The sequence below is a fragment of the Cervus canadensis genome, chromosome 25, assembly GCF_019320065.1.
Source record: "Cervus canadensis isolate Bull #8, Minnesota chromosome 25, ASM1932006v1, whole genome shotgun sequence".
Lineage (NCBI taxonomy): Eukaryota > Metazoa > Chordata > Mammalia > Artiodactyla > Cervidae > Cervus > Cervus canadensis.
Genome location: NC_057410.1, coordinates 52,411,199 through 52,435,366, shown reverse-complemented (window position 1 = coordinate 52,435,366; position 24,168 = coordinate 52,411,199). Strand labels below are relative to the sequence as shown.

Below are 24,168 nucleotides of genomic sequence, written 5' to 3'. Positions count from 1 at the left end.
TGGGTCTTCAGTTCCCCTTGATTTACGTTGAGAGAGGAAAGGTCATGTCTAGCAGACATTCTCTGAGTGCTTGTGTTGCCAGATTTAGCAAATACAAGTACAGGATGCCCAGTTACATTTTCATTTCATATAAACAATAACATTTTTTTAGTATAAGTAATGTCCCAAATATTGCCTGAGTGTCTTGTATTTTACCTGGTAACCTTATCCCTGGCATCAATTTAGAATGGATGGCCAGGGAATTCTGTTTCTCTGTAATCACTAGAGTAGCTAGCATCTCTGTTCTATTTTGCTAGTTCACGCACGTTTCAATGCTGAAATTTCTGGTTCGCCCATAACACTTGTGTAATTACCACCAGGCTAGGCTGATGAGCCATGATGAGTAAATCATTCTCTTGTGTGCCTGGAAAAGGTGCAGGTGTTTGCCAAGCAGACAGTCAAGATTCTTTGGGAAGCCCAGCAGATTATGATGTGGTTGCCATGGTGTCTGGTTTGGCAGGAATCAGGGAACAGATGCTCAGATTTTCACATCACTCTTTTCCTTTTGTCGCAGCCTGCTTTCTCTTTGAGTATTAAGGGTGCTTGGCATTCTTCAGTTTTAGCATCCCAGGTTGTTGGGTGTGACTAGTGAGTGTTGAAATCCGCATTTTCTAGCATGACCACTTCTACCTCTGTGGCATAAGACATTTTTCTTAGGTCACAGACCCATTTGTAAAGGTGGTCACACATTTTGTAAATGTAATCACAAATTTTGTATATAGACATTTGAAGGCTCTGTCAGCCTGCTTTTGGACTCCAGTTTAAAGACCCTCAATTCATAGCAGAAAAGACAGTGCTGGCCTTGAGGGTGGGCGCCCTTCCCTTCTGCAGGGCCTTTGGGTGAGCTCAGGGCCCTCCCTGTCTCCCTCTGTTCCTGACCTCTTGTCATTCCTGAGAGAAAGGCTCTTGGCAGTGGACATTCTTTGTTTCTGTTCGGCATTCAGTCCTGTGAAGATTTCTGACCTCAAGGCCAGTTCTCCTTCAGCCGGAAGAGAGAGGAAAATGAGCTAAGGTTCCCCTTGAACGTGTCTGAGTGGATGCCGATTGAGCGGTGATGGCTCAGGGCTTCGTGGGCCTGTCCCGGTTCTCCTCCCGGAGCCCTGATCCCACAGCCTGTCTTCTTGCCCGACTTTCTTTCTCAGAGTGGCCCTCCCATCTTGGTTTATCCCTCAGGGTTCCAGGGGTTGCAGAGGTAAGAAGTTAAATTGAAACCATACCATCTGGGCTTCCAGCTGTTTGAAGAAACACCCCTGGAAAGAACCGATTGTCTGAAAGTACCTGAAAGAAAGGAAAATTGAAAGTCTGTTGACAAGAGCAGAGACTCTTGAATAAACCAGGAAGTCCTCTTGGAAGGACTCCACTTGATACAGACAGGATGGTTAATTTCCCAAGTGCATGATGCTGGGTAAAATCTTGAACTTGGCTGAAAACTAGTCAGAATTATAGGAACTCAGAGGGAAATGGAGCTAGCTTGCTATCCTGTGTCTGGATCCCTTGTAATCGATTTTGCTTTATGTGGCTATACTCATAACATACAGCAAAACCTCTTTAATTCATCCTAATTTGGGATTTTGATGATTATTCTGAGTGATAGAATTTTAATGTATGAACATTTACTGGTTATTTGCACAAAGCAATTAAATTTAGGTTAACTCACTGAATAGCCATGTTAAAGGGATCTGTTTTATTGAACAGATAAGATTAATTTGTAATTAAGATCAGTTACATGTAAATGATACTTAAAAACCAAAGGATATTGTTCACAATATCAATTTGCTTAACTAAGCCATTCTGCTTACTTATGGAGAGGTTAACTTTAGTCTGAATTCCCACGCATCCCAAATTAGGATAGCCCAAATTTAATGAGGTTTTACTGTAAGTACAATTTGCTTCCTCCTGTATCATCAAGGTGGTCATCCAAGGGAAAAAATTACATTTGAATTGGACCCTCAATAAACATCACAGCAATTTTCTTTTAGGTCTTCTGTAACTAACTTTTTTGGCAGTCTGTTAAATAACTTCATTTCTTTTCTGTTTAAGGGATTTAAAGACAATGTCTATCGACAGAGAAGGAAGTATTTTGTGGATGTCGCCATGGGCTACAAATAGTAAGTACCTGTGTGACTCTGTCCTGTGACTTGTTGCTGGCGGATTAGGTAAATCACATGCTGGGTTAAACAGACCTGTCTTCTCGTCCCTTTTAACTTTTGCAGAAAGCAGACATGAACCATTTTATACACTCACCAATGCTGTAGGCTTTAATTGCCAACACGGATGTTTGACATGTGGGTATAATTGCAAAATAATGAGTGCTGTGGGCTGACGCCAAGTGCTACATTTTCACCATAGTACTCAGAGATCAACTAAGGCAAGGAGCCATTTCTGTACACTCTGCAGGGCCTGGGAAATGTGTTTTACTTTTACTTTTGATTTGACATTTTAGTTAACTCCCTTCCACGTCCAGCTTCCCTGGTGAAAGTAGAGGATTCCACAGGAATGACGAAAAGGCTCATGTAAGCAGCCATCACAGAAAAGAAATGTGGTTTTATAGGAAAAGGAAACTTCCTGTAAACTGGAGGGTTTAAAAAAAAATTTTTTTTTATTTATTATTTGGCTGCACGAGGTCTTAGTTGCGGCACTTGGGATCTTCAGTCTTCATAGCGGTGTGCGGACCAGGGATCTTTAGTTGTGGTATGTGGGATCTACTTCCCTGACCAGGGATCTAACCCAGGCTCTCTGCCGTGGGATCACAGTCTTAGCCGCTGGAGCACCAGGGACGTCCCTACACTGGAAGTTTCATCCCCAGTCGGGGATTAGGCTTGAGGTGAAACTGGAGCGCCTCGGGACTGGGCCACGCGGCAGGGGCAGGAGGTTTGTGACTGGCAGCAGAGGCCACGCCCGGAGAGCTGGAGTGGACGTCAGCCCCTGCCTCTTCTGCTCACGCCGATGAAAATCGCGTAGGGACCGTCACAGCGCTGCCGCATCCGTTCGGTCAGCTCCATGCGTCTTCTGAACAGAACACACTGTAAACCCGTGCCTGGTAGGAACGCGTCTTTCTTCTTCTCACTGAGACTGCTGAGAGGCTTGACTGTCGTGTGGGGCAGGTTTGTCCTTGCTGAGAATTGGGCCATTATGAGTGTTAAGGAGGGTACCATGTTTCCTTGATTTAAAGGAATCTGACACACAGGTATGAGAGCGACGTGAGCGCATCCCCCCAGCCCTCTGGCTGGCAGTCTGTGCTCGTTCCTAACCTCCTCTGATGCTTTGGATGCTCTTTGCTCCCTCCTCCCAAGCCCCAGGCACCGCTCACTCTTTCTTATAAGCATGAAAAACGGACTCTTGGGCACGCTTTTCCGCGTGTGTCTCCTCTCGGCCTGACTCCTCTGTTCCAAGCAGGTTCTTGACCCTCTTTAGACCACAGTGCCTTTCTGGCGCCTCCGACGGCAGCGTGCTCGGCTTATCCCGCCCGCGCCTGACCTCATGGCCCCCGCACCCTCAGCACCATCACTGTTAGCTCCGTCTCCCAGGGTCCCCAGTCAGGTTGCCCAGTGAGGACTCTGACGGGCCACGTGCACCTTTCCACATCAGGCCCCGATAGAGGGCTGTGACCTTAACATTGGCCCCCTTGGTTCACAGACCCTCCCTGTGAAATCTGGTCATGTCTGTGTAGGCAGAACGTAGGCAGGACAGACCTTTGGGGCACAATCTGCCCAGGACATGGTAAAAGCTCAGTTCTTGGCAGACACTTTTTCTTTAGATAAAACATATAGACAAAAATGTATTTTAAAAAAAAGTATTTTATACACAGATGCTCCATGGAATATATTATATATATAAGAACAGTATGTGTGTGTGTGTGTGTGTGTGTGTGTGTGTGTGTGTATTTATATATATGTAAAGGATTTTGTCAGCATAGGGATCAAGTGCGTGTGTGCGTGCTCAGTCGTGTCTGACTCTTTTGTGACCCCATGGACTGTAGCCCACCAGTCTCCTCTGTCCATGGGATTCTCCAGGCAAGAATACTGGAGTGGGTTACCATTTCCTCTCCAGGGGATCTTCCCAAACCAAAGATTCAACCCTCAGCTCCTGCTGCATCTCCTGCATTGGCAGGTGGATTCTGTATCACTGAGCCACCAAGGAAGCCTGTACTTACAATCAAGGGACTGCCTCAAATATTAGTTATTTCTTCTTGCGGACCCCAGAAATTGGACCACGACAGGCTTATAATGTAGTGGCTCTAGTAGAAACTGGTATACACGAGTCCACCCGTTTCAAGGAGCACTGATAATGGGGACTTTTATGGTTTTAAAGGAAGCATATTTGTTTGGGGAGGAGAGGAAAGAAGCAGATAGTTATAATGATGTAGGGTGAGGCCCTCAAAGTGTTAACAGGAGCTTGCAGTTGCCATTTCCCATTAGCTAAAGCGAAATTGAGGCCTGATGTCTACGGAAAATGAAAGTAAAAACTGGAGGTTGGACGTGGTGGAGGTTTTATACAAAGGAGGGCTGCACTCAGGCGGAGCAGTCCAGGATCTGGTTCCCGTCTGGAGGGGACTGACTCCTAGGAACCGAATGGTCAGGAGGCTGAGATAGGCAGGGCACTGCCTCTTCCTCATTACCTAGGCAGAAACCACTCTCCCTGTGGTCCTGATGCCAGGGAGGTCAGATTACACTAGTCAGTGGGAACAGCGTCAGAGCAAAGGGTGTTTGGACATGAGAGTTTGGAACCCAGGGGCCTTGTCACCCTCTGCCCCTGGACAGTGCTGACCACAAAGAATAAGAAAGTGGTTCACAGCTGGGGTTTTGGAGTCAGACAGGGCGGAGGTGGAGTTCCAGCCTCACTGCTTCCTAGCTGGTGAGCGCCGCAGGCCCTCCTTCTGGGAAGCGTGTCTGACAGGAGGGCCCGTCTCAGGGCTGTCCGGGCTACGAGGGAGTGTGTACGCCGTGCTGAGCGTGAAGCTGGACGCGGTTTGTGATCACTGGTGTCAGTTACTGCTCTTACATCCGCCCCCTCCCTTTCCTCAGGCTGGCTTCTGCTTCCCTTTGATCTACTGATTCATTCTTTAGCCATCTTAACAGCACCATTTATGCACCATCTTAGGAAATACTATAGCTTGAACATCCCGAGAAGTAATCCTTGAAAGAAAATTCCTCCAGTTTCTCATTTAAAAGGCTGCTCATAGACTGATAACTCTTCATGCTGAACAGCCTCCCTCTTTATGGAGAAATTTCATAGAAAACAGTCATATTCCCATTTGGGTATGTGTGGGAAGCTGCCAAGATACTGAGAAAGGTCACCCGTTGCCTCAGGTGCTTCTTGTAAGTGGATGGTGTGAGGGAAGTGGAGAGAAAAGGATCATTCCTTGATCCCCTTCGTGCCGTCATCGTCATCGCTGTGGCTTCTCTGACTGTGGCTTTGAGGATGGCTGTGGGCTAGCTGTTACGCATGTGTGTGCGTGTGTGCAAGCTCATGCGATGGTGCTGGTGGGTTGGGGCACAAGTTCTTACAAGTCCTAAGAGGGCCTGGGCCATGGTCTCCACTGTGCCATGCGGTAGGGAAGGTTTCCTTTTGGTTTAACACGAAAAAAAGATGCAATTTCTAATTGCAGTATGTATTTTCTAGTGCTGTTGGTTTTCCAAGTGAGCAAAGGGGAAAGATGTCAATACAGTAATTACTTAAGTTCGCTTGAGTGGCTTCTGGCAGCATGCTGTGACTGGATTTTTCCAAAGCAAAGCTTGGAACCACTGGTCTGAGGAGCCAGATTAGTTGAAATTGGGGTGGTCCTGAAAAAAATTCAGCAAGTGAGGTTTCTGCAAATATAGTTTGGTAATAATAAAATTAGGGACTATTTGAACATGGGGGAAATAACTCAGTTCCCTGTTGATAGTTCATTCAGGCTTTTAGGACACTGAAAAGGTCAGAAATATAGATGGAGATGGAGCACAGATATTTTAGTGGTGTCGTAGCAATTGGCAGGATGGAGTCTGAGGTGTCAAAAGATGAAGAGGAGAAGAAGCGAAATACAGAATAATGTATATTGAAACCACAGCCAAGAAGCCCTCTGGGGAATTCGTGTTGAATACCATATTTTCTATGATAGTCTTGAAAGGATAAAGCAGGGGGAAAGAATCAACACAAGCAGAGAAAAATGAAAAAAATTCCTCTAGATGATGAAAAAACAGCAGGCTCAAAGTCTGTGTTACCTTGAGACAGAAAGCAGAAAGGGAGTGGGGACATGCGGCCTGCTGAGAACTGGCCACAGGGGCCACTCAGGGAGTTTCTGATTGGCAGAGCTGCTGGGAAACAGGACTGATTACCCGGAGGCCTGTGGCTGCTGCAGACATGCCTGAATGGTGGGCCGCGAGGGTCTGCAAGGCCTGATTGCCTGGCCGGTAACAGCAGAGGAAGCCTTCGTCAGTGCAAATATCACTGTCCATGGCCGACCTAAGACGGAAGGCGGTGGATGGGGAAGGAACGCACCATTTCTGAAGTCATCTGTGAGACACCACATCCTCTAAACCCTGACCTCCTCCACCCAAATGAAAGAAATCCTGGCATAAACAGATAAAGGCGCCTCCTGCTTAGATAATGTGAAGAGTATATGGGCATGCACTTCAGAGGAAATGGAAGTGCATGGGGCTGGCGCAGATGCTATGTGGAGGAAGACAAAATTTTGACTGTGGTGCTGGGGCTGTCAGATCTGAAACTCTTCAGTTCTGGTGTGGCGAAACATGTGACAGAAGTCTAGGCTTTGGAGCTAAACAGAACTGGGTTTGAATTCCTGTTCCATCACTTACGAGCTCTGTGGCCATGAGCACTGACCTAGGCTCCTGGTCTCAGCGCCCGTGTCTTAAATGGACGCAGTGTCCACCTTGAATGTTTGGGAGGATTATCAGTGCTTCAGGGCTCAGATGCTGATTGCTACAAGCTGGGGTTGATTCTATGACAGATACGATTATTATTATCACGTCTTGAGTAGCTGGTGGTTCCTTGATTCCATGTAATCATCTGTTAAGCTTTAAAATAAACACAGTACCTTAAGGAGTGAATGAATTAGGGAATTTCAACCCCCACAATAGACTGGGTTAAAGGAGTTTAAAAAAATGTGTGTGGTGTGTGTATATGTGTGTGTGTATACACTATAGTGTCCTGTAACTCATGCACACAGCTTGCTTCTTCAGTCTGAAAAATTGACTCTCTGCATTGCCTTTGCAGGCCAGTGGGTCTCAGCTAAGGTCAGAGGGAGCAGATAGGGGTTGGGCTGTGTTGGACTCATTTCTGAATGACTGATGGTGGTAGAACTGTTCACCAAAGCTAGACTTCTCAGCTGTAATGCACAGGGGGTTTTAGTTTCCTTTTGTTAAATTCCTGCTATCTGCTGGACATGGTATTAATTAAACATGTTGCTTATGGTCTTCCAGTAAACTCTCAATAAGCCTTTGAGATAGGTATGTGATCTCATTTTGAAGATAAGGAAACTGAAGCTCAGAGACATTAGGAAACTTACTAGAGGTGACAGAGCTGATTGTATCACCCGGATAAGCACCCATGGTTGATGCTTTAATTTCTCTGAAGTTGAGTAGTAAATGGAAATGTACAACGAAAGCAAATATTTGTAGTCCTAGGTTTGTTTCCCAGACGACCAGAATAGTTTCGGAAAAAGACCATTTTCAAGTGTGCCTCTCTCATAGAATCTAAATGTCTTTCTTTGCTCAAGAAGGCACATCTTCTCCTTCTTTTTGGTCTGGAAGTGTCTGTAGCGTTTCCCTTGAGATCAGATGAATATAATAGTGACAGAAGTAAGGGACTTGGCATTTTAAAAAGTCATTCTTCTCTTTAGAGAATTCTCAGGTGTTTGAAATGCACAGTTTTTGTGTGTACTTAATACACTTCAGACTTTATGAAGCCAGGACTCCGACCGGCCCTGCCTGCAAGGCTATGCTCTCTCTCCCGGGTGCCTGGGACATCTCTCTGGCCCTGGCATGGCAGAGCCGCATGCTTGCCCCGCGCAGCAAGTGCACTCTCTCTTAGGCCCTGAGCGCCTCTCCTCCTGCCGGAGCCTGACCCTCAGGGGATATAATACGGCTGGAAATAAACATGGCTGGGTTGAGGCTTGAAAAACAATTGCCAGGGATTTGTTCCTCTCTGGCTTTTTCTAGTTGCTAGACTATTTCTTGATTTTTTGATTTACAGAACTGCACCTTTTGTGATTAATTTGGTCGAAGTGTAAGTACACAGCTAAACAGAGATTCTAAAACAAAAAAACCCCCAATGGGAACTAGCATATTTGAAAAGTGCAATCACCCAGCCCAGCAGGCTCATTCAATTTGGGTGAGCTTGTAAATATTCTATGCAGCACCATCAGAGGGAGGAAGAGAGAGAATGCTTTCATTCAACATGGAATTGTGATGACTCTAAGCTCCTCTTCCTATCAAAACAGAGACAGGCATTTTCTTACCACCTTCCTTCCTCCCACCCACAGCCCCAAACACTGCGAGTCGTCAAAAGGAAACACCCAGGGACTAAGATTCAGTACTGCGTTGTGATTCTAAGTTGTTGTGCTCAGTGGCTCAGTTTGCAGCCCTATGGACTGTAGCCCACCCGGCTCCTCTGCTCATGGGATTCTCTAGGCAAGAATACTGGAGTGGGTTGCCATTTCCTCCTCCAGGGGATCTTACCAACTCAGGGATAGAATGCATGTTTCTAAAGATGCTGAATAGATACATAATTGTGGACTGGGTTTTCCTTGGAATAAACATATTGGATTTCCAAGCCAGCATCTCACCTCCTAGGAGGTCTCAGTTTTCCCTTCGCTAGATGGTTCGGCAGGAGTCAGCCAAAGGCTTGTAAAGAAGAGGAAGGAGATGGATGATCAGAGACAAAAGCTCTTCCTGGTCTCTTACCCAGTACTGTGCATTTTGGGGTTTACCTGCTCACAGGTAGCTTCGATGATTCAGCTTATGTTTGAGCTGGAGAATTACTGATGCTGAGTTGTTCCTAGGAGGCATTTGCAATTATTGCAACTTGCAGAAAAATAACCGGGGTGCCGCTACCTCTTCACCTTTCCAGAAATTTCAGTTGACCTTAGCATTTCTCATTTCACGTGAGAAGAGCCATGATTTATGGACCCTGCATGATTTCATAATATAGCTTAAAGGATTGCATTACTAACCGGACTCCTGAGTGCCAAGTTACCTATTTTTAGATAGCCGAATCTTAATTGGAAATGTAACAAATAGAAGGTGGAGCAAGAAGGAAAGAGAAAAGTTATGCTTTCTTAACAGGAAAAAAACTTAACAGGGGTTGCAAGTTTTTTTCCTTAACAACATTTTCCTCATCAGTTTCATTAGCAGATGGTCACCTTGATGAATTATGGGGTCTATAGTGATGGGGGCCTGGGTTTTAATTTTTCCCCCTCTCTGCCCATTTGAGAAGAGGCACCTGAGAAGGCAAATATGTTTTCTCCCTGACTGAGCTAATTTTATCCCATTCCATTATCCTCCATTGATTTGCTTTCCCGGCTTTTGAATGAAACTGAGATGTATGTGGCTGTTTGGGTACTTTGTGACTCCTGCATAAACACCAGTTGTTGATGCTTTAATTTCTTTGAAATGGAGCGGTAAATTGAAAAGTAGAACAAAACCAAATATTTGTCGTAATGGGGGTCATTTCCCAGATGACTTGAATAGTTTCTGAGGAAGGTCACATTAGAGATTTCAAGAGTCTCTCTCTCGGAGAATCTAAATATTTTTTTTAAATTTCTGCCCAAGAGGCAATGCTTTCTTCTTTTTGTTGTCTTAAAAAAAATCTGCATAGCTACTTCCATTTGACATAGGTGGTATCATACACAAGTTGAAAACAAAAGCAACAGAATTAAATAACATGGGTTTTTAAAAAGTTATTCTCTGTATAGAGTTCTCAGTATATTTTAAATGCACAACTCTTGTAGGTATTTAAAAGACGTCAGGCTTTATGCAAAATCATTTTCATGCCAAATGTTTCTCTCTACCTGAAGTTCAACTCAATGGCGGAAATGAAGGGAGCCTGAAGATTCCTAAGAAAGACGAAAGAGACAATTGATTTGGAAAAGTTTTCTCCGTTCCCTTTTGGGGGCTTGGTGGGTTTTTCAGGTGTGTGTCGGTGCTTTAGGAGGATGCTGCCTGGTTATAGCATGGCTCCCGCAGCTGGGGAAAGCAGGAGCACAGTGCCGCCGGGATGACTTACTGAAAGGGCCTCTGCACCGAGTTCTAACATCTTTCATGCGGAATGAGGTCTGCGTGCTTTTACTTTGAAATGATTTCCACAAACATGAAGGATTAAAATTACTTCCACAAGTGCTGTCTGAGAGGTGAATGGATTTATAAGGGAGAATGTGGTTTTTCATCTCCAGACCTATTTCCAACCCTGCAGGGAAGTGATGAAGTCTTTTTCATTTCTATACACCTGGAGGAAGTGAACCAACTATGTTGAGTCCCTTTAGATACGAGGCATTGGCCCTGGAGCTTTGCAAAGATGTCCCATTTGATACTGTGTGTTGTGTGGTTGCCTTACTTCCCTCAGTTTCAAACGAGGAAAGAGAGGCCAGACCCAGTGCTAGGTAGTGTAGATTTCTCACTGAGGCATGTTGGTTTAGAGTCGGGTCTCCAGAGCTACTGTTTCTGAATCTCAGCACCTGCTATGCCACTTACTGTTTGATCTTGGCTAGATTACTATGTCTGTAAGCCTTAACCTCTTTAACTGTAAACAGTCGTTTAATCACTGTATAAGGGCAGCGGTACAGAAGAAAATCCATGTCATGTGCTATGATATTATTGTTATTATTACAGTTAAGTGGATGGTGGATAATGGATGCCGCTGTTAGGCCTGTGAGCTGTAGGGTGACTGCATTCCGTCATCTGCTCCTGAAAGAGGCAGATTGGGGCCCAGCAGTCAGCAACATTTGGTCCCTGGTGATCAAGATGCAGGATATAGGGGGCTGAACTTGAGGTTCTACAAGACCCTGGCCTGAGTCTCTTCATCCTAAAATTGACCTGAGATTGTTGGCTGCTTTTAACTTTTAGTTCTTTTCTGGGCTGCATCCTCTGAGTTCCCCTTCCCTGTGTATGCTGAGCATGTGCCTGTCAGTGGATGTTAGACCTGCTGTTGCTGCTATTGATATTTAATTTCATGGTAGTTTTGACAGAAGAAAATCACTCCTCTAGAATGTGGTGAAGGCTTTCTGCAAGGTAAGAAAATGGTGGGAAACCCTACCCTGGGGTGCACAGGACAAATAAAAACATGATTTCCAGGAGTTAAATCTTCTCTCTCCTCGAGGCTCCCTAGGTGTAGTAGTTTATTTTCATTATGTCTCTTGTAAAAGCAGTGCCACTATTACCAATGTGAGCAAAACACACCAACGTTTTTGTCTGCTACCATCTGAAAGTTCCTTAGGGCCTATAGACTCATTTACGAAAATTCATGTGTGCAAAGCTCATTTGCAAAGGCAAATAAAATATGTGATCATAAGTGCTCTTTACCTGACTGGCCTAGGGGACTTGCTGAAAATGAGTTTGTGCCTTCACAGTTTTCTCTCTGGTGTAGTTTAGCAGTCCCCATCTGCCCAGCTCCTCGTCAGATGAACCCCTCATGGAGCCACTTAAGGTCAGATAGCTTGAATGGTTGCAAATCTTGGTATAACTCAAGATTTAAGTCACTGTACTGATCTGTGAGTTTCTTTTTTGAAAAATATAGTTTAATCATCATGCCTGTGGCATTGAAAATATCTCTGAAAGTTCATTCATTAAAATACCTAGCCAATTGACAACCTAGAGGGGTGGGATGGGGTGGGAGATGGGAGGGAGATTCACGAGGGAGGGGACATATGTATACCTATGGCTGATTCATACTGACGCATGGCAGCAACCAACACGGTATTGTAAAGCGATTAAAAATAACCAGAGTAAAAAAGATGTCTAGCCAAGGAAACGTCTCTGTATTTAGTTATGTCCCTTTGGGCTTCCCTGGTGGCTCAGAGGATAAAGCGTCTGCCTACAATGCAGGAAACCTGGGTTTGATCCCTGGGTCGGGAAGATCCCCTGGAGAAGGAAATGGCAACCCACTCCAGTATTCTTGCCTGCAGAATCCCATGGACAGAGGAGCTTGGTGGGCTACAGTCCATGGGGTTGCAAAGAGCTGGACACGACTGAGCGACTTCACTTCACTTTGGGTTTGCATAGGCTGCTTTCTTTCCTGGTAAAAATTTTGGCTACAAGTGTGAGGGGTGACAATGCCTAGGAAACCTGAGTGAGAAAATCAGAAAAGAGAAACCCCTGCCTGAAAAGTAAGCAGGACATAAAATTAATCAGAAGTTTCCAGAAAACATATTGAAATCTCAAAGTCTTTGGAGTTGCTTTTTCCATAGCAATTGAAATACATGAGACAGGGATGAGGTGACTCATTTGCAAAAGCAAATAAAATATGTGATCATAAGTGCTCTTTACCTGACTGGCCTAGGGGACTTGCTGAAAATGAGTTTGTGCCTTCACAGTTTTCTCTCTGGTGTAGTTTAGCAGTCCCCATCCGCCCAGCTCCTCGTCAGATGAACCCCTCATGGAGCCACTTAAGGTCAGATGACTTGAATGGTTGCAAATCTTGGTATAACTCAAGATTTAAGTCACTGTACTGATCTGTGAGTTTCTTTTTTGAAAAGAAACTGTCTGCCAGACTTTTGGATAAACAACTGTACTTTTTCTCAACCTTTAAATGTGTGGCTTGTTTTATTCTGATTGATTGATTTACTTATTCAACAAATATTATTTATTGAATACCAGTCTGTTCCAGGCTTTGTTCTGGGGGTGGACAGGGCTATAAAAATGAACGAAGCAAACAGAAGTCCCTGTCTTCAAGGAGGACACATGGTAATGGGGCATAGATTGAGCAGAATAATAATTTTGGATATTTTACTTGTTTATTTCCCCCCTGAGTACTACTGATAGTAGTTTATCATAAAGTTATTGAGTGTCTTTTGAAGGATGATTTTATCAAATTCGAGAGCCTTAGACTTTTCTCACTGACTCTTAAAAATCAGTAGATAAAAATGGCATTTGCCTCCTGGTTAAACTTTAATGGACTTTATCTACTTTACTGAGAATTTTTTTTTTTTTCTTATATGTAGCAACATTTTTTTTTTCCAGTCTCAAAGACATGAGCCATCATCTTGTGGAACATTTATTGACTATATGGTTGTACTCTGGGGACACCGGGCTGCAGGTGATGCTGTTCATGAAGGTGGTGTCAGCCGACACAGTAGGAGGTGGCGTTATTCTCACTGGCTATGGGTGAGAGTCATCCAGCACTGGTTTCTGCATATTGGTGTGTCGTCTAGTTTTTAGCAGTATGACAAATGCTGGGCAATACTAACAAGTTTCGAAAATAATGAATATTTCCCTTTTTAAATATTGTTGTTTGGTCACTAAGCTGTGTCCAACTCTTTGTGACCCCAGGAACGCCAGTCTTCCCTGCCCTTCACTGTCTCTTTCACTTTCTCCTTTCACTATCTCCTCCTTCACTATATCCTTCACTATCTCCCAGAGTTTGTTCAAACTCATGTCCATTGAGTCGATGATGCCGTCCAATCATCTCATCTTCTGTCACCTGCTTTTCCTTTGTTGCCTTCTTCTCCTCCTGCCCTTAATCTTTCCCAGCATCAGGGTCTTTTCCACTGAGTCGACTCTTTGCATCACATGGCTAAAGTATTGGAGCTTCAGCATCAGTCCTTCCAATGAATATTCAGAGTTGGTTTCCTTTAGGATTGACTGGCTTGAACTCCTTGCTGTCCAAGGGATTCCGAAAGGACTTCTCTAGCACCACAGTTTGAAAGCATCAGTTCTTTGGTCCTCAGCTTTTTTTATGGTCCAGCTCTCACATCCGGACACGACTACTGGAAAAACCATAGCTTTGACTATAAGGACCTTTGTCAGCAAAGTGATGTCTTTTTAAAATTACATTAGATCAAAATCAAGATTATTTTGAGAATAATGTTGGAATCATGTCAGTCTCACTTTGCCATATTCTTATGTGCCCTGGATGAGAAGGAGAGAAGGTGAATTACAGATAGCTCCCTGGAAATGCGGCAGAATTGAGGGTATGCCCAGTGAGAAGCGCAGGACACATGTCTCAATTCGAGGAGGAGCAGAAACCTCATGCCTTCCTGTTCCAATAATCTTTCTCCAAAGGCTTTGACCAACCCCTCAGAGGAGCTGCTAATTGCTAATGAGTTGCAAAGTTGATGGATTTTTACATGTCACCTCTTATCATTTCCCTTCAGCAGTCCCAGGTGGAAGCTTCCATCACAAGAGAAATGCCTGAGATGGGAAAGGAGAGGAAAGATGAGGCAGAGATGAAAGGGGCTGTTTATTCCAGGCAGATAAACAGTGCCTGAGTAAGTGAGGCATCCCCTGCCCCGAGGAAAGTGTAATGAAATAAAATAGAAAATGAGTCCATTCCTGTTTTTGTTAATATCAGATTCACCCATCCCCCCTTGAACAATTCTCAGTTTCTCTTCTGCTCTGTTCAGTCCTTGCCACGGAGGAACTCCAACTGTTTCCCAAGAACACAACCTGCATCATGATTCAGCCAGTTTTGCCATCTTGCTGTGAATACTGTCAATTGCAGCCTGTCACCTCTTCCTCCACTGAGTAGGGGGATTGCTTCTTGACCCTGGAGTTCCTCTAAAGATAATACAAGCAGAGGAACTGCGTCTCCTATTGGGAATTTTAGCAGCAGGGACTCCAGGAGGTAGCCAGGCTGGACCACCACAATCAAATGTTTTCCAATCCCCCAAATTAAAAAAAATATACATATGTATAAGAAAAGGAGCTTTCTGTTGGACCTGGTGGAGATCAGACAAATAGTTAAAACAAAGTTTATTCATCTGGCTGTAGGGAGAACTTCCGTAACTTCAGCCTCAGTGGGGTTGATTTCAGTGTAAAAGTGTGTTTGTTAAACAGCATTGTTTTAACAAGCTCAGGACTTACAGAGAATAACCCTGTGCGTGTGTGCTAATTTGCTTCAGTTGTGCCTGACTCTGCGACCCTGTGGGCTTGAATTCAGGCCCCCCTGTCCATGGGCTTCTCCAGGCAAGAGTACTAGAGGTTGCCAGGCCTGCCTCCAGGGGATCTTCCTGACCCAGGCATCGAACCTGCGTCTCTCATGTCTCCTGCACCTGCAGGTGGGTTCTCTCCCACTAGTGCCACTCGGGAAGCCCTAGCTCTATCTGACCTGCCTCCAGTTAGGTTTGGCTATGTACTTTCCACCCTCTCCTCTCTGTAAGGAACAGATTTTTCAGAATCATCACCCTTCCTGTAGAAACAGTGGGATTCAACTGTCCAGGCAGAAGGACACCTCCCACAGCCTTCAGTATTTCCCAAGAAAGTTCTCAGTCATCTTTGAGTCACATATGGTACCAGGGAGTTTTTCCTGTTGTCAAGCTAAATCCTGACGATGAAGGTTCTGGCCCTTTTCCTCGCACTGTCCTGGCTGAGTGATGGTTCCCTATCGTGTTTGTAACATCTTAGCTGGCCATTCTTTGGCAAGAGGGCAGAGTCCGCAGTGAGTGGTAGTCACTGAAAGTCACATCTGTTTTTCTCCAGTGAGTTAGGAATCTATGAGCAATAATTTTGGTGGTTGTTTAGAATTCTGGAATCACAACTAATTCCATAGAAGTGGAGGCAACTCCCTAGAGATCTAATTATAATATTCACTTGTAATTAGTTTGTTGAGGTGTCTCATCTTGTTGGGGTTTATACCGATGTAAATGTAAAATGATTTTATTTTCCCCACTCACTGCTTTCAACTGTATCGTGTTGAATCCTACTTTCCTGCTGGGAAGCAAGTTCCTTAGCAACATCTAATTTCCTGTCATTTTCAATTATTAGAATAGTCTCACCAGGGTATTTAAGACCTAGGCCCATTCATTTAAAAAGAAGTTAATCTCAAATTTGGTTCAAAGTGTATTCTCCTCCTCAGTTCTTTGGAGTGTGTGTGTGTGTGTGTGTGTGTGCACGCATGGTTTGGAGATGTTTTTCCTTCTCTTCTCTCTTCTAGGACTTGGTTCCTCTGGAGTTGGGCACTGAGGAGGGGGAGGCGGCTGAGGGCGTTCTGTGGGGTTGTTTGAATGTCAGGGGTGGGCAGGCCGCAGGCCTCTTTCAGCCTGGTTTGGAAAGGTTCTTTCTGATGAGGTGGTCTCTACTGCATCCGAGTTTGGGCACCCCTCCCGCACGCACCTGGCCGTTAGTGCCGCCTCGTCAGGGCTGAGGGGAGCCCCTGAAGCCCTCTTCTGTCCCCCGAGAGCTGAGCAGAACTGGAGCAGGACTCTGGGGCACACCGGCTTCAGTCGCTGCGGCTCCTGGGGGCATGTGGCGCGTGGGGTTTGTTGTTCTATGGCACGTGGGGTCTTCCCAGACCAAGGATCAAACCAGTGTCTCCTGCACTGCAAGTTGGCTTCTTAACCAACCACTGGACCACCAGGGAAGCCCTCTACTGTTCCATTCTGGTGATGGCACCAGGGAGGGCATGGATATTCTGCTCGGCAAGCGTCCAGATGGGAAAGGAGAGGCCAGACCCTACCTCTCGAGGGCTCTGCAGGCCTTACAGTGATTCTGGGGCCCAGGCTGCCCTCTCCCCTTAGGGAAGGAGAGAGAGCAGGAATTTCCTCTCCAACACTGGCCTCCCTTGCGGTCCTGCGTGTCTGACTCCCTGCTAGACTGGTGGGTGAGGCTTGGTGAGGCGGGAAGGTTGGTACGAGAGGGGTTTGCTGCTGGGAGAGCCATTTCCGCTGCCTCCTGCCGAGCCCTGCAGGGAGGTGGCTGGTGCTAGTTGCTGGGAGCTCCCTCTAGAATGTGGCCTGCTTCAGGACTTCAGCTGTGGGAGAGCAGAGTTTTAGGACGCTGGTTGCCTATTACATATGTGTTATGACATGTACCCAGGGACAGATGCATAATGATGTGTGGGTATATGTCCTCGGCCCTGAAAAGATCAGGACGCGACCCTGTCATCCTCACATATAATTCACAAAAGGCCTACTATCCCATGACAAGTACAGAGAAGTGTAGCACGTTTAGATATTTCTCATGACTACAATTTTTATTTTTCTAAATGTCAGATCTCAAAGTTGTTTTTCTTTTTAAAAACTGCCCCTGCATTCCTGGTGCCCCCAGCACTAGCTGGCAGTCTCACTGAGAAGGTTGGATGAGTGAATAAATAAGACAGGACTTTGTGGAATCTACAGACACATGTTGCTATTACGATTGCATATGATTATACATGAGATTTTCTGTATTTAAGTACGGATACCTATAAGTCTTATTTTAATTTTGTATGTGGAAATAAGCTGGTACCTGGAAAAATTCTTTATTTCATAGGTGTATGCTAATCGGTTAAGACCACAGCCAGTCTTGAACCTGACAGACTGAGTTTTAAGCTTGGTGCCATGATTTTAGTCAAATGACTCAACTTCTCTGAGCCTTAGTATCCTTATCTGTAAACTGTGTCTGGGGGTCTACCTCAATGAAGCTATGAGAATCAGATGGACTAAATTAAATAAAAAGGCTGAACTTAAAAAACTATCTGGCCATAGGAAGCTCTCAAAAATAAGCTATAATTATATAACTGTATTAACTACATAGAAAAATGGGACATTTCTTATTTTGTCTGTTTTAGGGATATTTTTAACAAAAAATAAATGGGTAAAACTAGCCTTTACTTGGTGTGAAGCTGATATTTAAACACTTACCTTAAATAGTTACCCAGGATGAGGGTCAGAGCAGGGTAAGAGGTTTCTTTATACGATCAGTCAGAATCACCTGTTCGGTGAAGCAGCAATGCAGTCCACCAGCCATTCCCTCAGAGAGCAGCCTCACTAGTTACCCAGGTAGGACGGACAAGTGGGAGCGGACGAGACTCTGTGTGACTGTTTGTACCCCCAAGACTGCGGTGCTGGAAATTCATTAGGAAGTTACAGATATTAATACAGACAGTCCTCGACTTAATGATGATTCCACCTCAATATGGTATGAAAGTGGAATGCATTCAGGAGAAACTGTCCTTTGAATTTTGATCTTTTTTCTCAGTGTGGTATGCAGAGAAATTCTCATGATGTTGGGCTGTGGCAGGGAGCCACAGTCAGCTACCCGATTCCGAAGCCACATACCATTCTGTTTTTCACTTTTAGTACCATATTCCTTAAGTTACATGAGATACTCATCACTTTATTATAAAACAGATTTTGTGTAAGATGATTTTGCCCACCTGTAGGCCAAGGTAAGTGGGCTGAGCACATTTCACATGGTCTAGACTAAGCCGTGATGTTGGGTAGGTTAGGTGTCTTAAAGGTGTTTTCGACAACGCTATTTTCAATTTGTCACGATTAGCCCACTGTAAGTGGAGGAGGGTCTGTATCACTGTTTCTTTCTACCCCAGCTCACACTTGTCTTTCTTCTGCTGCTTCCTGTTGGCTACGGTCAGTTCCCCTTTGAAATGCTGCATGTTTGCAGATTGATGTCGAAGGGGCAAGTTTGACCTTACGATTCTTTTCAAATGGCTTCTCAGTGGGTCATGTGTTGTTTCAGCCTCTTTGCTTTCCACCTGCCAATTGTGCCCAGCCCTTACTAGCTTTATCGTCTTCCCTGCCTTAGATTGACGGTGTTGAATTTTCTAGTACCAGAAGTAGATCGCTTCTATTTTTATTTCCTTACATCCTTTCTATTTTTACTCTTCATTTCAAACTTTCTTTTAATTCATCACAGATGCTAAGTTTTAGCAGTCTTAATCTTCACAGCAAATATTTGCCAGGTTGTAATTTTGTATTTATTATCAACAGTCAAATTCAAACAAGGCTAATCTTGTTCTAATTTGGTTTGTCATAAACCCTAGTCTTGGTACTTAGAGAAAATAAATGTTAATTTCTGGGGTTTTCTTCAGTATGTGTTATTCGTTCATCCTTCACGTACTGCCGTTAGTTTTTTTAAAACAAAAATAATTTGGGATGATGGGAACCAGATTTGAACCTGAATCTTAGAAAGCATTTTGGTAAGAACTTTTTGAAGTCTGTAGAGGAGTGGAAGGGGGGATCTGCTGTGAGCCTGCTTTGATTACAAAAGCCTCCCCTTTGCACTGCCCCAGCGGTCCTTCCGACTGACCACACAACAGCGTGTTGACCGTGCCTGAGGCTGGAGCAGCCTGAGGGGCAGTGGCTGCCTCTGCCTGGGCTCCTGGGGGGTTGCTCTGCAGGCTGGTTGATGAGCTCACAGAGGGAGACCCCCTAGCCTTATGTGTGTGTGTTGGACACACATGCTGTGTGTGTCTTTGCTGACTGCGGGGCAGAACCCGTGACAAATGGCCAGGGATGGTGGTCGGGGGATGCCGCTGGTAACTGTGGAACATGTCATGAGAAGTTTTCTCCAACCCCAACTTCACTTTCGGAATAGATTTCGTAATCAGAGGCTAAATTTAGATTCTTCTTGCTCAAGCAATAGTTTTTGAAAGTACACGTCCATATTCTCCACTTCCTCCTGGCTTGCGTGGCCTCAGGAGCTCTGGTCTCTGCTCCTGGATGCCATCTGCCGTTTTTGTTGCTTCAGTCGAGAAGTCGTGTCCGACTCCTTGTGACCTTATGGACTGCAGCACGCCAGGCCCCTCTGTCCTCCACTGTCTCCTGGAGTTTGCTCAAATTCATGTCCATTGAGTCAGTGATGCCATCTAACCATCTCATCCTCTGCTGCCCCCTTCTTCTGTCTGTTATTAGAAGAGCATTTTTAAACTCACCTTTCTTTCTGTCAGGGAACCTGCACATCCTGGTTGGCCAACAGTCTCAGCTTAAGCTGTGCCTCCTCCAGGAAGCTCTCTCTGACCACTCCAGTCCAGGGCTGCCTCTCAGTATTTCAAACCAGCCGTCAGCTCCCTATGACTTATGGGCTGAATCCAGACCATTGCCTGTTTTTGTAATGCAAGTTCTATTAGAACATAGCTACATTCTTGTGTCTACATCTTATCCGTGGCTGTCTTCAAGATATGATGGCAGAACTAAGCAGTTTTGCTGGAGACTGTATGGCGTGTAAGCCTAAAGTACTTACTTTTTGGCCTTTTACAGAAAAAGTTTGCTGTCCTCTCTCCTAACAGACAGGGCTTAATGTGTACGCCTCTTAGCCTGATGTCTAATAAATACTCCCATTTTGCAGTTTGCAAAACTATTAAATTCCACAGTACTTTAGTGTTTCCCAGTGTATTGCAAACTGAACAAATAACCTCAAAGTTATCCTTGGAGATTGGGGCGAGCTCCCCACAAAAGACAGAGAAGATCTATGGGCAATTTTATTTTCAAAAGGCAATGTCCATGTTTTACTGTTGTCAGGGGATTGCAGACAAAGTCCTCAGGGCACAGTTTTATAGCTAAACCGGTTCCTTCAACCCAGAATTCTTACCTCATTACTGATCCCAGCATCAGAACAAAAATTTCATCAAATGTCCAGAAGGATGTGTGAAGACATAACAAATCATTTATGTTAAAGTTTAAACACAAACACAAACTTAGAATGTTAGCATTTACTTCCAAAACAGAACACCTCGTGGGGTCCTTTGAGACACTCAGGCATCCCCTTCTGCAGTAACCTGACTTGCATAGGTACGAGGGTGAGGACACACGCAACACAGTGGCCCAGGGCTATAGACTCATGCTTTTCTGCTCTCTCCTGCCTAGCGGTCAGCCCATCCCCAGGGTGGAGTACACGGAGGAAGAAACGAAGACTTGGGGTGTTGTGTTCCGGGAGCTCTCCAAACTCTATCCCACTCACGCTTGCCGGGAGTATTTGAAAAACTTCCCCCTGCTGACTAAACACTGTGGCTACAGGGAGGATAATGTGCCCCAACTGGAAGACGTCTCGACGTTTCTGAAAGGTGAGCTTCACACGGGCTCTTTCAGGCTAAGCATCCGCGTGGGCTTGCCAAGGACACAGTGGGCAGCGATTGCCCTTTTCCCACACAAGGTAGGACTCCCTCTGGTTTAAAAAGAGGGGGCTGCTCCGCCAGAACCTGGACCACCCGTGAGAGGCACGTGAACAATTGAACAGTTTATTACACTAGTGTTCACAAGTGAAACAGAAAAGCTTTATACTGGATGAAGAAATATCCTGGATGATGTTGAGCACAGTGACTTTCCTCTGGCAGGGAGTCGGTCAGTCCGATCACTAGTCTAACGCATTGGTGTAAACGCACCCAGGGAGGTGGTAGCCGCAGGCAGTGAACACGGGAAGCGGAGTCACCTGGCGTTCGTGTCCTCTGCGTGGCCGCTGTCCTCACTGGCCCTGCTGGGATGGGAGCGGGGGAACTCTGGGCTCTCGCGGGGTTGGGGGTACAGGTGAAGCTTCAGGGTGGCCCTGCTTCTTGCTCAGTCCTTCACTGTGGCTGAGTCCTCGGGTTCTCCTCTTCTCTCTCTCTCCCCCCTGTTTCAAGCACACGGTTCTAAAAGCTAAAATCTTGCTGCCTGCCTCCCTCCCTGGAACTTCCTTCCTCGCCTGCCTTCCCTGTTTCTATCGGGGGTGATGGATTCTTAGGCTCAGGCGCTAAGGACTCCTGTTGCCTAAAGAGTAGTTTTATTGCTCCGGGCACAGGGGCTGCAGCAGGTCCACCCCTCTGAACTGTGTGTCCCGCCCTGGGGGCGTCCAGGAGTCTGGGAGTGTCCCAGGAATGGGCTGTGGGCAGCTCGTGGACGTTTTTCTGGTTGGTTGCTGGGGAGGTGATTGGGAGTCAGCATCAAGCTTCTGGTTCCAGCCAGCTTGTGGGCAGCACACAGTTAACTTCTTCCACCTGCTGGAGGTTTCAGTTTCTGCAAAACAGCTCAAAGAACATGGCTTAGAATATTGTCCATATTCCTTGAGGAAGAATGAAAAGTCCTTGACTTTGTTTAATGGCTGTATTATTATTATTTTGGCTTGCTTGGCTGTTTTCTTTTCTCTTCTTACTTCTCTGATTAAATTTATTCATTGGCAAAGAGTTTTCCACAGACAAAAGGCAGGCAGAGGACATGGATGGGGTCTATTCTGGGAAGGCCTCAGAGAGTCCTGCTCGGTAACACTCTTTCTGTGAAGTCCTACCCACCCCCTTCCTGCCACACTTCATCAGCCTTTGTAGAAGCTTCTTATTCAGCTGCAACAATTACCACAGACTTAATGACTTAACATGAACGTATTATCTTAAAGTTCTGAAGGTTAGAAGTTTAAAATCAAGGTCTTGGCAAGGCTGGATCCCTTTGGAGACTTCTGTTTCCTTCCTTTTCAGCTTCTAGAGTCTATCCGCATACCTTGCCACAGAGCGCCTTCCTCGCCTCACTCTGACATTTGCTTCCATCACCTGCCTCCTTCTCTGACCCTCCTGCCTATCTCTCAGAAGGATGCTTCTGCGTGGCCCCACCGGGATCATCTGGGCTGATTGCCCCAGCGCAAGACCCTTACCTTAACTCCATGAGTAAAGTTCATTTTGCCACCTAAGGGAATGCATTCTCAGGCCCAGGGCATTAGAGCAGGGGCTTATTAGAAGGGCCTAACGGAACTGAGCTTACCCCAGTCTGCGGGCACTGTCACTTCTAGCTTTGCGCCCCATCCTTCCATCCCCGTGCCGCACTCACACGGAGGCCTCATCATTGCACCCTTGACCCCAGCATCTCCTCCCCTCTCCTCTCCTGTCCGCAGCTTCCAGATGAAGCTCCCTAGAGAGTTCCTTTGTTCCTGGCATCCGTGCTCAGAAGCTAGCAGTGGCTTCCCCTTGATTTTACTGAGGTTGGCAAACTTTTAAATGTTTTTGGTAAAAGTCCAGATGGACCATAAATATTTTAGGTTGTGTGGGCCAAGAGCCAAAATTGAGGCTATTAGTACATACTTATATCACTGTTTAAACGTGAACATTTGAAAATGCAGAAACTATTCTTAGCTCACAGGTGTACATGAACAGGCAGCAACCTGGGTTTGGACTACAGACCGCAGTTTGCTGGCCTCTGCTTTGTAACAGAGGCAAATTCTTAGCTGCTCATCCTCAGCTCACGGCCCTGACCCCGTTCTCCCAGTGTGTCTCCTGCTGTGACCGCTCTGCACAGACCCTTTGTTCTAGCTGTGGGTCTTCATATCGTTACTTAGGCTCTGTGACTTGCTAGGAGAGTTGTTGTTCAGTTGCCAAGTCGTGTCTGACTTCGCAGCCCCATGGACTGCAGCATGCCAGGCTTTCCTGTCTGTCACCATCTCCTGGAGTTTGCCCAAGTTCATGTCCATTGAATCAGTGATGCCATCCAGCCATCTCATCCTCTGTCACCCTCTTCTTCTGCCCTCCCCCCACCCCAGCCTCAAGGTCTTTTCCAATGAGTCGGCTCTTCGCATCACGTGACCAAAGTATTGGAGCTTCAGCATCAGTCCTTCCAATGAGTATTCAGGGTTGCTTTCCTTTACGATTGGCTGGTTGACCTCCTTGCTGTCCCAGGGACTCTCAGAAGTCTTCTCCAGCACCACGGTCATCCCTACACCTACTCAAATTCTTTGTGTTCCTCAAGACTCGGAGCAAGCCCTGGATTCTCTCTGAATCCTGATCATACAGCCACCGTGACCTCTCCCTTTCCCGATTTCATCCCAGATCATGTGTGTATCGGGGGAAAGGCAGGTGTGGCCTGACAGTGGTCCCCTGAGAACCACCCTCAGCATGATGGGAGGGCCCTGTGCAGGGTCGCCATCCTTGGTATTTGTTACTGAAAGAGATTAAGAACCACTGATCAGTATCATCCAATTAGCCCCTAATTATGTGATACCTATGTGTTGTTTAACTAGATTCTGTGCTCCCTGATGGCCCTGCCTCTGGCTTGCCTCTTTCTTTCCCATGGAATTACGTATTATATATTTACCATGGGCTCGATTACTCCCGTATGAGGATTGCTTTTTACTGCTTTGTTTCTCAAACCCCAGTAGTTACATTCCCATCTCAATATTTTCCATATCTGTCACCCAATTTAATATTTTTATGAGGGGCAGTATGGTACAGAACAGATTCTGGGTGCAGAATGCCTGGGGTTGAGGCCGGCTCCACCAGTTCCTGGTTGTGTGACCTTAGATGGATGAATTG

General features: G+C 45.7%; 1 protein-coding gene across 3 annotated transcripts in view; it reads left to right on the top strand.

Moving 5' to 3' along the window:
- The window catches only part of TPH2 (tryptophan hydroxylase 2), a 116,781-nt gene that overhangs the window by 27,378 nt on the left and 65,235 nt on the right, over nucleotides 1-24,168 (top strand). For all 3 annotated transcript variants that reach the window (XM_043447290.1, XM_043447289.1, XM_043447291.1), the window contains 2 exons: nucleotides 2,080-2,147; nucleotides 20,771-20,967. In XM_043447290.1, coding sequence (XP_043303225.1) covers nucleotides 2,080-2,147; nucleotides 20,771-20,967 — 265 coding nt within the window. The remainder of the gene's footprint in view (nucleotides 1-2,079; nucleotides 2,148-20,770; nucleotides 20,968-24,168) is intronic.